The sequence below is a fragment of the Hylaeus volcanicus genome, chromosome 2 (assembly GCF_026283585.1).
Source record: "Hylaeus volcanicus isolate JK05 chromosome 2, UHH_iyHylVolc1.0_haploid, whole genome shotgun sequence".
Taxonomy (NCBI): Eukaryota; Metazoa; Arthropoda; class Insecta; order Hymenoptera; family Colletidae; genus Hylaeus; species Hylaeus volcanicus.
Genome location: NC_071977.1, coordinates 24,596,627 through 24,615,217, shown reverse-complemented (window position 1 = coordinate 24,615,217; position 18,591 = coordinate 24,596,627). Strand labels below are relative to the sequence as shown.

The 18,591-nt window shown below is 41.3% G+C and overlaps 1 protein-coding gene across 2 annotated transcripts in view; it reads right to left on the bottom strand.

Annotated features, from left to right (window-relative positions):
• Positions 1 to 18,591, bottom strand: part of LOC128872155 (discoidin domain-containing receptor tyrosine kinase B-like) — a 120,229-nt gene that overhangs the window by 21,554 nt on the left and 80,084 nt on the right. For both annotated transcript variants that reach the window (XM_054114565.1, XM_054114566.1), the window contains exons 3-5: positions 9,996 to 10,098; positions 5,733 to 5,964; positions 3,805 to 3,952 (exon numbers count right to left, since the gene is read on the bottom strand). In XM_054114565.1, the coding sequence (XP_053970540.1) occupies positions 3,805 to 3,952; positions 5,733 to 5,964; positions 9,996 to 10,098 (483 nt within the window). The remainder of the gene's footprint in view (positions 1 to 3,804; positions 3,953 to 5,732; positions 5,965 to 9,995; positions 10,099 to 18,591) is intronic.

The following is an 18,591-nucleotide window of genomic DNA, read 5'->3' as shown; positions in this document are numbered from 1 at the left end:
AAACGGGGCGTGTTACCCCCGTCGCGGCATTCACTCGTGAATGGAAAATTACTGCAATTTGCGACAAATATTTTGTCGAAGAAACATCTTATAAGACAGCTTTGTACCGACCAGTTTTTAACCCTTTGGGATGTAAACGTGAATAAATGGGAATGCTTTATAACAGTAATATCAATAAAATTTAATGTCATGCTCCTAGCTTAGGCGCGAGCCGATTGATTCGGCAATACATGTACTCCTCGATCGGAGGTTCTGCCGATCGCTCCTCCGACCGATGTGCGGTTCCCGCGACATCATTGTTGACGGGCCACGAATTCGTTCACTCACACATACCCAGGCCTCTGTTTCGGCACACAGTCCGCCACAACCCTTTATAGGGCAGAACCAGTGACCTGGTTCTCATAAAGGGTTAATGTTGCGTACAATACAAATATGCCCACGATTAATTCTAATTTTTTCCCCAAGGAACGCTAGGTAGAAAATAATCACCCCATAATTTTAATTTTATTTTTCCTTTGCTGTTATCGCGCTTACTCTGCTCGCGAGTGAGAGATGCGAGTGGGTTTCGGCGTCGAACGTGTTTCCACATTGGTGCCCGCGTTTTGGGAGTAATCGTTCGTGTTCATTGGCCGGAGGCACGGCGTTGAGCGTTGTTTTAACCAGATGTCGTGCACGGCCCCCATAAATCCGACATTCCCGCCCACTAGAGCCCGATCTCACACGCTCCGAACACTTCTTATAGCGCTAAACCTCTCGTGTCGCCTGTTTCGAGCTAGCCCTCCTTACCCCTCGATGTTTTCGCACACGTTTCTCGCAGCTTTTCACCGTAGTTGTTCTCCTTAAACGCTGCCGACCCGTGAGAGTCATTGGTGCAAATGTCATTCCACCGATATAAATGAAAATTGCTATCGTGCTCTAGCTGCCGTGACTGGGGCCAGAAATCATCGACGGTCGGGGTCTACGGGACTTTCGTGTCGGACAAGACTGATAGTCGGTGTTATCAGACTTTCTCGTAACAAGCGCAAGCGTTTTAATTCACACGATAACGAGTATTTATTAATCTTCAGGGTCGAGAGATTATCACTTACCGCCATCTATATCACTGTAAAGTTGCTAAAGTTCCAATTTCTTCCAAGAAATACTTTATTTCTGCTCTCAAATATCATCTATGCAACTCTTTCTCTTTAATCGCCCTTGGTAAACTTGACAAATCCGAAAGCTTGTAATGTTCTCAAAAAATTCGTAAAAAAGAGTGCACTTATTGCATTCATTTCTAAACCTGAACACATTCTGCAGCGGTTGAATGAAAAGAGAAGGACCGAAAATGTTCCCCACACAAAATAAAATGCTCGACCCGCGCTCGCGAGGAATGTAAATCACTCGACAATCTTATTCTACACGGTGGATCCAGAACCGTAGAGAGTTCTACATCCCAGGGAGGTAAACCGTTGCGGTCGTTCTCCTCTTACAGAAGTCGTTTCCCCCTGGCAAAAAGTAAGTACGTGGCGGAAGTACGTGTTACGAGAACACTCCGAAATCGAAGAGATTTTCATGATACCGAGACGATAAATATTGAAGGGATGTGTGCGAATTTGTTCCTTCGGTTTCCTCTGTGTATCTTCGCGTGTGCCTCTTTCGTCGTTAAAGTTTGCGTCTCGGGGGGATGGAAGGGCCCACGCCGCTTTCCAGTTTCGAACCGAGCCCCCTGTCGGACCCGAGCCGAAAGTTCTATGGTGTAAGTTTCTCCTTATCGTATAAGATAGATCGTAGTTGGCAGTGAATGAGTTAAAAAATCAATACTTTTGGAGTAAAAAATATTCTCATAGATCGCGTAGATTACAATGGATATCTGGTTCGAAAGGGTTGAATCCTCTCTGCACTGGATGATAGGAGTAAAAGTTCCACTAAAGAATCGTATGGTTTCTGACATAGAATAGTTTCTGTGTAGACCTGTGAAGGCTTCACTTTTATAAATGGACAATCCCTCCGCTTTTTAGCGATAAAATTGGATACTGGAACACACCGTGTGTTGGTTAAAAAGCAACCCCTGAGTGAAACGGGAACAATTACAGAGTTTCATTTTGTTTGACTTTTTACTTCGGTAAGTAACAAACAGGGGTGGAGAGTTTATTTAATCGTGCGATAAAAGTGCCCCTGCATAAAGGAAACTCGTTACATGCGACAGAATCGCGAAACGGCTGCTTTATGTGTTGCCGTTCCGATTATTTTTCGTCAGATTGAAACGTCAAAAAATAGCTTTCGGAAAAATTGTTATCCACCACGGAGGGATTTTAGTTTCTAAATATATATATATTAGAGAGAGAGGAGGAGGAGGAACAATCAAAGGGATGGGACGAGGGGAAGAGACAAGTGTAAGGTTAATTTTTGCGCGATAAGGACGGCGATGTAAAATTGAAGGACTCTTTCGCTTTTATCTCGCTGCTTCGCGTCTTCTAACTCGTGGCCGCCACTATTGCTCGCTTTTAATTAGCATTCATACTTCCCTATTCCACGGCGACTTATTAAATACAGCACTCCACGAAAATTGTATTTAATCTCGGTGTATACGTGTCGTTCATAAATATTAATACTCGTTGTACGCGAAATGTGGGTCAATTGATTCATCGTTCGAGGCTTCGCTCGTTTGAAAGCATTGAGAAAACACTCAGCGTTCGTGCGTCTCAGATATTACGCGGAGTGCACTGAAAAAATGTGCCTTCCACCCTTTGAAATCTTCAACTTGCTCTCGAGATGATTCTGTTTTTATCGATAGTCTTCGATGCATGTACTTTGTCGAATATCAAGGTTGCACTTTTATTATTACTGTCTAGGCGTTTATTGATAAATATTATACACTTACGTTCTTATTTTACTTGGAATTTGATTCGAACAATTAAGTAATTAATAAATATAAAAAAAATAGCGGAAGAGCAATTTTCTGTTCATAAAATACAATTCAATTTCTGGTATCGTCAAATGGATCCAAACAATATCGAGAATTGAGAACCTAAAATTACAAAATGTAGCTACCCTTGCATATTTATTTTACATATTTATTTATTTATATTTATTTAGTTGTTTATTTATTACCTGTTACCTGCTCCTTTACCATTTATTTTTAATACTAGACTCGACTCACGCCCATGTCGCCCCCAGTTCCCTTATTACTCGACGACACGGAATTCTACTCATAGAAGCCGCGGTATTCAGGCGTCGTCCGATGTGGAGCGGACGTTCGAAAGTTTTCAGAGTTGCGGACACGCTGCGTGCACAGGATATCCGAGGAATTGCGTGGCACTAGAACGCGACGCTGTCCGTCGCAGACCTGTTTCACGTTCGGAACAATGTCCGCGGCATCGATTCCATTAAACGCGCTCAAGTAGCAGAAGTGGGTCGAAAATAAATGAACAGGCCGTTCGAGCGGGAGGCAGCCAATGATCTCGCTCTCGTATAACGTTGTTAAGAGCGTTAATGGGAATCAGAGTCGCAGTCCGACTCCGCGGCGCCCTAGATTCCCTTTGCAGTCGTCTTGGCGGCCAAATTGAATGAAATTGCAATTTGGAAATTAATCGCCGACTGTCCAGTACCTCCACCTTACAGTGGAATTGCAAATTTACCGTGGCACGTTACTTCTTGGCCTTACCGTTCGAATCTTTCAGCATTTGAAGTGACTAGCGTGTCGTTTCAGAATAAATGCTTAGAAGTGAACTAATTCTGAGTATTTATTTATTTATAGAAGGAATGTACTTGTATAAATAATACTAAAGAATGGACTCGTAAAAGATAAATTTATTAGACGCTCACCATTGTCCTGACAACCTCTCAGCTCGATTCGAAGGCACACGGTCCGCCTGTGCTCGGAGTAGGGCAAAATGCGAATCTGACTGGCGAAGATCGGCGGCACTAATTCATGGGACACCACGGTGGCGGTGTCGTTGTTACCCACCAAAACCTAGAAAAAGACAAAGAAAAATATCTAGAGCGGTACTTAGTCGTATCATGCAAAGCCGACTCAAAATATTACAAGATCCATATCCCAATGTTCAAATTAACTTGCATTCTAATTTTTAATAACCCGACTCATCTGCAAATAAATCCAAAGAAAATAACAAAATACAGAGAGCTCAGATTTTCTGAAAATCTGTTTTCCATACACACATCGACTCTGCTGCTTCGGATGAACAATAGCGCGGAAAATGAGGCAAATTAAAAGATCATCGGGATTCTTGCGATAAAATATATCCAATCAATGAATCGTAAGTAAATCTGTAGCCGAGCCGTGTTTCCACGATATATATACCCAACGCCGTATAATTATCGAGGTAATTGCGATAATTCAGCTGATTTAATTACACAGCGGGATTAATGGGCCCGCGTCGCCGCGAGTCGAGTAACAGTTTCCGCAAGAGCCGCCATACGATTATTTTAGCCCGAGCGCTCGTGAAACGATTTTGTATCCGACCAACAATAGGCGTCGATCCGTCGTTTCGCGATTCGCGAACACCCGAGAGACGGCGAACGCGATTCACCAACCTGGGAAATGTCGAATCGACGTCGATGTTAATCAACTTAGCTTGGAATCTCAGGTCTGGCGCGCGTCCGCGTCGTTTAGACGTAGATCATGATTGCGCCGGGACGAAGGTAATGCTACGGTTGATGCACCCGTTTAATACGGATTGCATAAATTATCCGACTACGACGTCACCAGCCGTGAGTAATATCGGATTGATCGGTTATAATCAAGTGTGCTTGTTAGACGTTTCGACGATGGTCGAGATCGGAACGAATTCAAAAGAATTCGGGTGCAATTGCCCAATCTTGATGTAGTCTTGTGTATACATGATGAGATCGTATTCTAATCTAGTCTTATGTAGAGACCGTGGATGTTCAAATAAATTCATAATTTGACAGAGATAGAAAAAGAATTGAAACTTAAGAAGAGGGTGCAACTGCACTTTTTGGGTGTATCGTGGCGTTTGGATCGTGATATATAAACTTCGATTTCCGTGACAAATACCGAATATTTACTGTTTGTTTCGTTTACATAAATAATTGCTCGATTCAAGGCGCGTTATACGGGCAGCAATTCAAAAATTCTCGAAATGTGTATTATTCCAATTTACCTGCACACGTATATTAATCCAAATTAACTTCCAATTTCTCGATCAACAAGCATCCAATTTTAAGTTAAACATAAAAACACAAGAATCTTAGCAAAGTGCATTTCCACCTATCAGTACTCATAATGAACATATCACATTACCCATATATAAGTCAACTATTTCTACATTTTGTTTAATTTGTGATTTAGGTTTCCTTTAGCATAGTTTTGTACTGCACGTAACCCTTTCTTAATAGAACTAAGTAACACAAACCTCAAACCCCTCAAAACAAATATCTTCACGTCAATGAAACTAACAATGGAAAAAATGAAGCCAATTATTTCGAAAATACTTCGTTGTTTATACCTCCTTTAAAATTTGTTTCTACATAAGAACTTTCCTAATTTCAACCGTGGGAAGGCACACGAGAGCCTCACTGACCCACTTTGATCGCGCCACGTTCAATTTGCCAGGATCGCTTCTGTAGCGGTGAACAAACCCGTGACTAATTCGCGAAAGGAAAATAAGGGGGACGGTTGATTGCGGCCACGTTATTCGGTATCGTTCGACTTGACTTGTACTTCTTCGCCACTGTCAACACACGTCTGTACCCCACACCCTGTCACGTACCTCCTTGTTATCCCAGCGCTTATATCGCCGCCACTCGGTGAACCCAGGACGTCGATACTCGAGGGTGTACTTCTCGACGTATTCCAGGCCACGGCCGTGATCGTAACGACCCTGACTCTGTACACCGGTGATCACGTGAGGTCCTGGCAGATCCACTTGGAGCCACTCGCGAACCCCTCTCTCTACCTGGCTCTTCGGGCACCAGCCACCACCGGCTCTCTCCTTCCGCAATCTGTTTTTGACACAATTTTTCGAAAAAATTAACACGAGGTTACCCTCTTCTTGGAAGAAAGAATAAATTAATTATTGCAGCGAGAGCAGAAATCTCGAGACTGTGGGTTCGGGTTCACTAAAAACTTCGCGGAGCTTTGAAGTTTAATCAGAATTTTTTCAAGGTTTGGTCATGTTATTAAAGGGATACTATACGATTATAGTTCAACTTCTTTAGTGCTTAAACGGTTCAGCTCGTTTGGGGCAGTCGTGCATAGCCTTCTTTTTCGTTACTGGGTCAAGTGGTAGGAAATTTTCTTGCGAGCGAAGTTTCAAATTTAGTGTATTTCTGTTTGACTTAATTGTGAATTTATTTAAAGCTATGTACATTCAAAGGTTTACTAAGCTTTTGAGTGATAGAAGTTGAGAGCATGAAAACGACAGTTTCGTGAATCTTATTATCGACGAAATTTTCTTAAAATATAAACAGTTTCGGAATCGGTGGATGAAACGCGTAAAATATTGATTCGTCCGGTATCGAGAATTAAAATTTCAGCGGCGATGTTGCTTAAAAGAGGCATGTAAATGCAATTTCCATTTCCATTGAAAATTCGTTTCCCATGGAGAATGGTTGAAATTGCACAATAATAATCGTACCGAAAATGTAGCGACGTCAAATTCGTCCGCGCTCGATTCACGGATCGTTTCACCATATCTCCCGTTACAATGACCGGTGGTAATTTTTCCCTCGAATTGGACAGACATAATTAATTGATATTATATTTCGGCTCGCGCCCTGGGCGAGCCTGGAGCGGTACCACTCGTAAAAATAGATAATACTTGAGCTTTCTTTTTTGAAGTTGATTACGTCACGTACCAAATTGAAAATTTTTGTGTTAAACAGCACACTCGCGAAGGTAGTATGTGATTTTGTTCATACGATTTGATCGAATAATAAACCAGTTATTATTAAACCAGAACCGTGAAAATGGGGATTGGCGGCTCATCCAGTGATTCCTAATGAAAAATACCAATTGATTAATTACTTTACTAATATAATTCTACCTCTTAACACCTTATGTGTTTTTTAGAATATTGACGAGTACAAAATGCGTTCCCAGTTTTGAATTCACGTAAAGAGTAGTATTTGGTACAATGTAAATTACAATATTAGGAATGAAAACTTTTTATTATACCATCAGAAATTGATTATACTTCGAGAAAAATGTATCCTTATCGAGGAGTTAACGTTTCATAAACTCATCGAGCGAATAGGCTACCTAGTCACAATTATAACCCTCCTTGGGCATTAAGAAATCGTTCGAACAGGGAAGAACAATTCACCAGGCCATTCGCCGGTTTTAAGAACTTCTCCGACTCCGAGGGAAGTGTACTCAAACACCGAATCCGGGATTCAGTTCTTTTTCATGTCTCTCTTCTCTGTTTGCCCTCCGCTAGCCCCTCGGTCGTCGATGTTCCACGTTCGTCCTAAATCGATTCGACCGGAACTCCGCTAAACTTTCACGACTTATCGGCCCTCCCATTATTCGTACCTAATAACGAAGTTAACTTGCCAGCTGATCAGATACTCGCCCTGCGTTTTTCCTGCGTCTATTGGCTGAGTAGTTAACACTTAGTACTTGTTACTATACTTAGTACCTTGTATTCGTTGGATGATTAGAAAATTGTTTGATACATGTTTTAGGAACTTGGACACTGAAACAATCGCGTATCTTCATAATGTTGAACATTTTTAAGGAATTTACTAATTGAATATCCTAATCGTTTAATTAGAAATTTATTAAGTATGCATTTATTGCAATTCAACATTTCCGAGTAGTTTCACGGTTTGGTTACGACTTACGACAGCGTTTGACGTGCCCCTTGAAGGCTAGGTTGTTCGACTGGTGTTCGCTTGCAAGGCGCCTTCGCCTGTCTGACCACAGTCTGGTTACTACTACTGAATTCACTGGGGATCGTGTTCAAGTAGACGACGTTCGTATCAATCAGACACAGGCAATATATTTCATTCGATTAATAGATGGCGAATAAAACCAACGAGTAACAACCTATCCATGATGTTTATTCGATTAAACAATTAAATTTCTATTAACTCACTTAACCAGTATTTCATCCTAAACTTGAAATTCTATTTTTATTTTACTCATCTCGAGACGCAGTCACAATACAATTAAGTCATGTAACAGAAATCTATTAATAGCATTGACAAAATTCCTATACCTCGGAAAGGTATAAACAAATATACATACAAAATTAAGAATCGCCACGTTCATTAGTTTCCTCGCTAAAAAATCCCTTAAGTGTCCCTAAATTTTCCAAACCTCTCAAGCGACTATTCCATTACTCTTTTCCCTCTGTTGTCACTATCGATCCAGCACTACATTATGATCGTAACCCATTATATACCGATTCGTTTCACGTCCGTAGGGTATATCGTTGCCACAGGCTAATAAATACCTATCCATCTATCCAGCCAACGATACATTCGGTTATCCACTTGGATACACCGTTGGGAAACATAGCGCGACGCGGAATCGGAGCCAAAACCGTGTAATCGCTCAAACACGAGCGCGAGTCCTGTTTTCCAGGGAAAATCGGCGAAAAGTACACGTTCAGCAGGCGAGCAAGGTCGCGCTCGATACTCGATCACGCGAATTGCATTTGTGCCGCATTTACCCAATAACAACGCAATTACTGTGGGATAATATTTTTCCCTCAAAGCTGCCAATGTCGCGCGTTACTCCGTTCCGAGGGTGGGCGTACAGAGCTCTTCCTCTACCAGTTTTCGCAGACGTCGCGCGAAGCGAGGCGGCGCCGGGCCTTCGATTAATTTCATCCGTGAACGCGTCGACCATGATTGGTCGAACACGATTAAAAGCAAAATTAACTGCACGCAAAGTAGTCGAGCTAGAAAATTTTTATTCGAGACGAAGAATTTGTTTGTCACGTTTATTTGACGAAATTTGAGGCGAGATTTTGTATTCGTCGGAGGTGAAATATGTGTATTAATTTATGTCTCTGATTGCAATTTTTGTGGAACAAAGGATTCCCTTTTTAGTTGTATTTTGATGTTTGTATTTAAATACAAATTTTGTGGACGGTCAAAATAGTCTTGGAATTGAAAGAGTGCCGACAAGAGGGAATTTTTGATGATCACGCGAGATGTTTAATCTAGTTCTTTTATATATCTGTTAAACGAAACACACTTCGAATAATATTCCTCGCAATTTTCGTAGAAAAATGTTGATCGCCATGGAAGACACAAGCGTCTTCGTGCTACGATGCACCTGGGAAAATATTTGATACCCCTATCATTTAAAAACATTCACTCCAAACGCCCGTTATTTTAAAATAAAAATTCATCCGTTCGTGAACGCCGTGGTAGTTGAAAGGTCGAGTCGGAGAAACGGCACAAAGAAAAAGAAGAAAAACGAGCAAACGGGGGTGGAACGTGGAGAAAGAGGAGCAAGCAGCTTCCGTGGCAGACAGTTAATGTGGAAAGCGTGTCTGTCGCGGGCCGGTTTGATCCGTCCTCTTGGCGGCGACACGTCGGAAAGTCAGTCGCGACGTCGTTTAATGCGCCACGTACGGACGTGGCCAAATTAATGTAACGCCACAAGAAAAATCACACCTGAATAAAACACAATCCCTCTAAAAATATGTTTTATAAGAGCAAAAATAATCAGTGATGACACACCAAATGTGTCGCTCATGTTAATGGAACTTTTCAACCTAACATTCGTTTTTATTCATATATAAATATATGTTTCACGATTCTAAATATCTGTTCGAATTTTGGTCCCACTTTCTGGACATCTGCAAGATTATAACTAAAATGCACACATGTTAAATATATTATTTTAAATTTATCGTAAACTGTCATGTAGGGAGGTATACATGTGTGAATCAAGCTTTCTTGAAAAAGCTTGAAAAATACGATGAAAACGAAGTCGTATGTAAATAAAATTGTGAAAAATGTTTTGGAGCTTCCAAAGAGAAATACTATCCAAGATACTTAACACAAATACTCACCTGGCATTCCGTGGACCCACGTTCGCCACATACGACGAGGACGCCGTGATGGCTGAATCCGGTATGCGACCAGACTCCATCCCCAACGATTGGTTGCATGATCCTGAAACATACCATTTAATTCTCATTTTTTCATGTGATTTATTATCAATACATACCGAACGTATCTTTAGACTATTTACACGAAGTGCAAACCAATTTCAAACAATTAAAGTATGTTACTGTAGATATAGAGTTTCTGGGTTATCCATAACAAATGCAACTAATTTTATTCGGCAGCGAATGGGTTAAAAGCTGCCTTTTGGATTCGCAGTGGAATTGGGTACAATGGACGGACGTTGGTGGGTGGAAGAGGCGCGGGGAAAGGAATCGGTGCCCCTCGATGACGTTTCGCGATTCTGGCGCACAATGCTCGCGCGCCGCGGAAATGTAAATTCGAGAGGTTAATAAGGCTCGGGTATTATAAAGGGCTTTCAATCTTTCGATCATACTCCTTCGTCGGTCGAATCTATTCAGAGTAATGAAATTCAATGATCGAGCTGGCGTCGTCGACGCGAGAAGCCTCGATATACAGGGTGAACCAGTAAAAACAGGACACTTTAACCCAGATAAGCCTCAATCTATTTTGCTAATTTTTAGAAATATTAGAATTATGTGTACAAGACATACAACTAGGGGAAAAACAGTTTCATATAACATCAATAGAGTCCTTAAATGACCCTTTATTCTAGATGGGCGTTAGTCTGATCTATGAAAATAGAATAGTTCGAAAGTTGAATTCAATTCTTAATTATTTTCTCTTGCCGAAGAATCGATTCTTCCGAGATGCTGATACTTTGTTTTTGTCCTGGTATTATTCGATCACTCTGTATATTTGGCACCGCAACCAGCTCGCGTTTGTAATAATAATATATGTAGATGAATATTAATACGGTATCGCCGGGATCGATATTTCGAATGGAACGGATATTAAAGAACCTCGAAATTGGAATTTTTGTTGCTCTTTGCTGTATTGGATTTATTATACTTCGATTCTGTAGCGTTCAGCGAAATATTTGACATCTATAGCGGCTGGCTCGATGAACTCCTTTCTGAAGACATTTTGTCGCGACAGCAAACTTCCATTTTGAACGGCATACGATAGCACTTCAATGGTGAACTACCTTGACACTTTCTACGAGAGGCGTGAATTCGTGAATGAGTCGCTCGGTATTGCAAAACGATCGGGAAATTCGTACCGTAGCAGTTAAAAATATTAGATAAATCATTTTCTTCAATCTTGGTTACATATTGCCATCGAGTATTTATTAAATTAGTGTTTGATTCGCCATTTTAAGAGCAGTTTTAAAGACTCTTCCTCATTAAAAGTACGATTCCTTACTTCCTATCCTCAGTTACATTCCAATATTTTGTTCATTAACCTATTCGCTTCCATCGGAGTCAGTGACTCAAAACGAAGACAAATAATTATTTTCTAATTACTTTTCCAATCGCTACGCTTATTAGTCCGCCGACTATTCCGTCGGTGTTTCAATTTCATTCGAGTTTGATGTTCCACGAGGATATTCTTCCGAGTGCTATAATCTTCCCATTAAAGTTTTCGTTGGACGTTAAAAATCCACGTTAGTTGGAACAAGTCCGCGGAGAGACGGATGTAATCCTGCGCGAAGGATTAATCGGCGCGAATAAATTTACATTATCGAGATGAGAAGGGATCGACGGTCCGATTGCTTCTTGCGGAAGACGCATTTTCAATCGTTTCGGGATCAATCGTGAAATCTTCCAGCGAATGGCGAGTCACGCATCAATCGTTGTTGATCTCAAGAATACGAGCCTGCAATTTTTATAAATATATTATTACCTGTATTCATAATCGAATTATTACCGTCGTGCCAATATATAGCTTTCATCTTATTTTAAAAGGTCTGTCTTTGGGAAGTTCAAATAAAGCATTGAGATTTTATAAATATTATTCTCTATCATTTATGAATAGAATAAATAATAATGCACTAATAGGACCCATGGGGAACCTCTGATTTTAGCTAAAATTTAACAGAGTCGGCCTTGTACGTCCTCTCATTGGCTTCAGTAGCCTCGCTATCGCGAGCTCACTTCTGGTCGATTAAATCGTCCCCCTATTTTTCCCTTTCAATCAATCCTCTTAGGGAAATCCTTCCGAGTAAGCCGTCCTGGCAGGTTAAGTCGTTCCAACGCTTTTGCTCTCCGCGGAAATAAAGCAAAGAATCCTGGCAATAAACATCGCTACCCTTGTGGAGATTGATGGAAACCACCAGTTTGTGGATACTATTAAGGTTCGTTACTAATCCATCCGTAAGAAACATTAATCCAGCTATAGGAATATTTATATGAGTACCTCTTAGTATCCATCTATTCCTCCATTTGAGGTTGAAGTCGTTCACCACATTTTTTTATATATTTTTTATTTGCCACATTCGTTCATTCTTGTGTACAGGCATCGATACTTTTCAATTTCAGTCAAAGTTCAACCCTTATCGATCATTTCGAAACATTTTTAGTCGACACATAATGGTCGTCTTTAAAAATATTCTTTCCAAAATTCGGAATATTCTGGTGCACATATGTTCAAAACACCAAGCAGCATAAAAACGCTAGATAAAAATCAATTTTTGAAAAGAGCCATCCCTCCTCGATTCACTCGATTCACGTGCTCCACGCATCCTGCTCTTCCTCTTCTCGCGACCGTAATGGCTGCCGCTCTCGGAAGAAGATACATCGCGGATTTTAAAGATCTGCGACGAAAACAGGAATACGAGATTCAATTTGCATTGAAACGCGATCTCTTTCCCTTTTTACATGTTCGTTGGATACGCCCGCGATTCAAGGGAACAAATATATCTCGCGAGTCGAGGTAACCGCTCCGAAATTGTAAGAACTTTCAATGAAATATTCAGAGTCGAGTCTTCGGGCGGCATTCATGCGTTCCTCGACCTATCGTTCGGAACTGCACGTGTACGCGGTGAATTACAAGCACTGATGTCGCAAGCATCCTTGATGATTTGTGCGCTCCTTTCACGGCGAACGGCGATTTAAAGCACCTATGAGTGGCCGTGCACTCCGAGCCAACGATGACTCTGGATGCTTGGGACGGTTTGCAACAGATGGGAGGAGACCTCCGCAACGGAATTCTTGTACGCGAGCTGACGTAGAGATTACGTTTACCGTAGAGATAAATTCCGCTTTGCAATTACATACTGCGCCCCCCCTCCCTTTCCCTCGGAGCACTTCTCATACAAACCTTGGAGTGCGCTAGGATTCATTCGGATCATCTTTTTAGTTCCAGCGTCTGCGAGGAAACTGTCGTCTTTTAGTTCAATGGCACATTTTAACATTTAATTTTTAGTTTCTGGTACATCTGGGTCATCGAGTCTCGTGCGTTAAGTTTAATTTTTATTTACTTTTCAACAAAGTTGTTGAAAAACTTGGTTGGATTAAAATAATTTTTCCCAAATTCTTTCTTATTGGAGAGATTCGATTCGTAATTTCATCCTTAAACCTTTCTAGGTCATTTCTAGTCACCCTTGAAGATCGTAAGAAGTATCTGCTGGCCCAGGTCGAAACAGATATATTGGGAGTATGTCTGACCATAAGCAGGTCACGTTCTACTGTCCATTCACGTGTCAGTCACGTCGAGAGCTTCTGATTGCTATTACTGATATGAAGCGGGTCGGTATGTTTATTTGGGTTTCCAATCTATCGAATACGTTATCCCAATCGAGTTAAGCTGGTTCGACAACCCTTAATACAATATTAAGACGAAGATGTTATCGTACAAAGTATACATCCTGGAAACCTCTGGAGAGTACCGTTTACAAATTTTTATACGTATAATAGTAAAAGAATTCTCAAAGATGGTTTAAAGATTTAAATTGAGTAATGTAGCCTAACACAAGTAAATGTTTATACGTGTTTATATTTTCAATATTATGTTGTATAAAGTAAATGTTACATATGATTTTCTTATGTTTATTAATACTTCAGTGATAATTTGTACCAAACAGTCACCTTTAAAGGATTCATAGCGATTAAATTTAACTACTGCGTGATTTTCATTTAATCTTGCAAACAAATGAAATTATTTCCTTCGTGTGCGTAATTTTTCTCTCAATTTTGCAACAAATTCAGAAATTATCTTCAGCATTTTCGAATTTAAATCAAGCTATTAAATTATTCTGCAATTCAGTTAAATATTAAAAATGAATAAATTTTTAGATAAATATTCATGCAACATTAATTTCCTAGCACACAAAATATCCGAAATTTCCCATCCCCGTATATATTATTCCTCGAGCTCACCACCCCTACAATATCTTCGCACAGAACATTTTCGTTACACTGTATCACCTAACAAAACCCCCCAAGATATAATCGATAAAAACACTTTCGATTCGTTAGTCGGAAATAATTACCAAGAAACGTCGAACGCCACTCGAGGGAGCCATCCTCAGAAAATCGTATTCTAATTACGCGCGTGTCTATATGCACAGTGAATAATACAGTATCTTCGAGGGGTTCCTTCGGAGCGCAAGCGACATCGGAGCGAAGAAAAATACAGGTTCCGCCATTCCATCGGTTGCGTTCAGACGGAACAGGTTGCACGACGCCAGGACTGTCGCGTTAGAGCGAAAGGGGGCGCCGCGCACCCCTGTACAACTCACCCTTCGTCGTCAGCTCGCTTCACCTCGGAGACACATGCAAATCACATAGTCGTTTGAACTTCCAAACGTATTCATAGAACGCCACTCTGCCTCCGCCTCCTTTTCACCCTCTGGCCGTTGCTTCTGTCTTCGTGTTTCGTTCGATGCCTGCCAGGTGATGGAAACGGAAACGGGTGGATGGGGCTGGGGGGACGCTCGAGTCACAAGCGACATAAAATAACGCGAGCCTCGGGGGACGCGCGTACGTTCCCGACGTATGCTCGTGTTCGTTCGTCTCGATTCACCCTGTACGTGGTTTCACGACTCGAGCAACCCTCTAACGCCACTGAACGCGCGAACGAGGAGTCAGGATCGACTTCCACTGAAAACGAACGCTTCGTTTGGGCACAATTCGCACGAGGGGTGCTTTGACAAGGTATGGAAAAATTCCCTAATTAACACGTTGACTGTCAGAGTAACATTTTTGAAAATTTCTACGGCAATGAAATTTTTTGTACAGACTATTGGAAACTACATAAACAAACATTTACTGTGGTACTTATTTTTGTATCTTCATCGAAATTCAAGTATTTTATTTAAGTTAATTTTCTTTGACACTTAACTCTCATAATTAATTCTTTTAGTTCTTCAGTGGAAAACACTGTCACTCATATATAGGTGACGCGGCGAGCAACGTGTTCATGGAGATAACGTTATTGCTATGAACTAGGCAATTCAGTATTCTAAGTGTCATTGTATACACAAAATGTCTCGAAATTTTCTATTTTAAAATTGATAATAATTGAGAGTCCCACGGCAATTCTCAAACAAGCCACAAAGTGAGGATTTCTCTGATGAATGAATAATTAATAATTGAAGATTTCGAACGTATTAAATTATTATTCGCGTGGTATCCAACCGTATAATACTCAGGGTTCCAGCTACTCTGGCGTCAGCCCTGCGGGGGAGGCTGGCAGAGGGTCCTGAAGGAAGAGAAATGGGTAGATGGTGCGAGTACGCGACAATCGCTAAAGTCGTGGCCCCCGTGCTTTAAAACGTCGAGCGCTTTTGTATACTGGGAAAATTTGCTCCTACGTTTGGGCAAATTGCGCAAAAGGGAGCACCTTTTCCCCGTCTCATCGCCCCTGTTCCTCCCGTTCCACTGTTTCTCTCACTCGGTCTACCGTTCCGCCCGTTGCTTTTTCACGCAACTCCGCCGTGTTTCCGTTTCGTTTTTCGCCCTACCATTCTCTCCCATCGAGTCCCTGGGCGTGCTTCTTGAAAGGGGAGGGTCGAAGGGAGGAGAGACACGGCCGAGCACCTTCCGACAATTTATTTTCTGTACCGAATTAGAGCGCTCTCAAAGTGCCTTTCTCTGCTCGCGAGCCAGCATCCGGAAATGCAGTTGCAACGCGTCCGCGATTCTTTGCTAATTTAGGGTGCATTATGTCCACGATGTAATTCGTTCGAATTATCTATTGTGTGTGTAACGCTGGCTGGTGAGTACCCCCCTCGCCCGGGTGTCGTGGAATTTCGCGTTGGCCTCGGAATTAAACCGAAGGCGAAGGAAAGGAAAGCTCGAAAGTGGCCAATTTTTGGCGGTGGTTGGGGGAAAAAGAATATTTATTACACTTTTCATTCATTAATTGTTTGAAGTATTTATTGGGTGCTCGTATAAGGTTGCGCGTAAGGTGATGTGCTGGTTCTGAATCTAACACAAGGGAGACTTGATTATTTAGGCAACGGAAAACGTTAAGGGATGACATTCTTTATTTGCTTTTCTCTTCATGCTTCATGCTTTCCCTGTTACTAACACCTTTTTTGACGTTGATTACCAACAATTTTACGATGAAATCGAAGTTTTAAGAACTCCCACAGCAGAATGTACCCCATATATTTTCTAAATTTCAATAATCTTATTTTCTTCGCGTCCCTTTCTAAAGATTTCTACATGCTAAAATCGCAACAAAAATCTGAATATTCAACGATCCTTTGAAGGCTCTAGTATCGAGTGTGAAGCGTAACCATTTTCGAATACCTCGGTCCTTTATTCGCCCTGCTTCTGAATAATTCGACCATGGGAACGAGTGATGCAGGGGCCAGATGCAGCGACGCAACTAAAATCTAGAGAATTTTCTCCACATTGTCCGCCGTCGGACAATCCCACCGTGGACGGGGTTTAGCGAATCGGGTGATCCGTGGAATTCCGTGAAAATAAAAGAGCGGTCAAGTGCGGTTCGTGGAATCGTTTCTGCGCCGTTGGCCACGACCTTTGGGGTCGTTCCTGCAGTCCCGTTCGAGTTCAGTTCGAAGGATTATAGCCGGGACACCTGACGGCGCTCCCATCGCTTCAAAGGAAGCGAAACCGATATAAGCGAAACGAAATAAAAAGGCGGAACGAAAGGTGGAAAAGTGAAACAGGGAGGGAAAATTTACCGTGAAACGGACGGGAAGAACGTGTATATAGGGCGTCGTATTCACCTGGCGTGGACGTTGCAGTCGTCGGAAGTTGAAGGACGGACGTTCTTATTTTAAGGGATTATGCTTTCATGGCGTCGAAACGGACCGTATTTTCACGAATTTTCTACTACGCTACCGTAAGCCTTTTGCAATATATTTTATTTCCGTGAATAAAGTACACGGTGGGGTTTTAAAAAATAATTTTCGACAACAGACAACTATATCCAAATAAAAGTACAAATTAAAATAAGAGTGTGCTTTGTATTATACACGTATACAATCTTGTGTATTATTCTTCATAATTCAATTCTACAGATATAATTAAAAATACTATAAAGCATCACAAATATTTATATCTTACAAGCTAATATGTAGTAAGCATTCATCATTTAATTAGACATACCTGTTACTCTAACTTTGACTATTCCATATAAATAATACGATAAGTTCACTGTGAACATTCTATGTAGAACCATTGCGGTTCATTTTTCGCCGCAAAAGTGGCATAATTCCTCAAACGAGGACGAAGGGAATAGGAATGGAAAAACGAGACCGTTGTTGTCCGACGCGTCCGTGCTTGAGAAACGGACCAAAGCCGATTGTTCGAGAGTGGCGCGGGTGACAGGAAAGTTTTCAATCCGGATTTTCATTCATTAGTAACGCTTACCAAAGTGGACCGAACGACACAGTGCATGCCTCGCTGAAACTCTTGAGTGTTCTTGCGCGTTGTTTTCGCCGGAAAAGGGATTCTTGGCGCCGCGAGGATTATTCGGATAGATGCAAGTCACCTCATAAGAACTGTCTTGTAAATCTCGTCGAATAAATAGGGCATGGTCTTCGAGAAACACGAGTCTGACGCTTAGTCTCGCGCATTAACTTTATGGATGAGTGTCGACAAATTTATGAATCCTCTTCAGGTACGTACAGGTTGTAAGTAACTAAAATAAAGAAGATAATGCAAACATAGGCAAAAATGGACCAAAGGTATACACGAGTAAATAGAAAACAAAGTATAGAAATGAAAATACAAGGGCAATATATTCAATCCTACATAAACTTACTTAATAACCTTAGTATTTCGTTTGAGTCCCTCAAAATGGTAAATTTATTTCCCCAAACGTAACGTACGAAAGCAATGCAATTGTTAATGACGCGCAACAAGTGGATAATTTGTTTGAACGCGGCAGTGGTTCTAATAGACAAATTGAAAACTAATAATTTCGTCGAATTTCTACAGGACTAAGTGATTCGAGTGTTCGTCAGAGACGTTTAAAGGAAGCTCCACGGTCGAGAAAAGAACCTAACCTCCTCCTCGATTCTCCTGATTCCGTCCTGCATTCGTGTATTGTGCATATACGTATATGCACAGGGAAGTATATATGAAAACTTTTAATGGCGTTCTGCAGGCCAAGTGTTTCGTCAACATGCGCAACGAGAAACGGGCGTCGCGCCGATGGGAA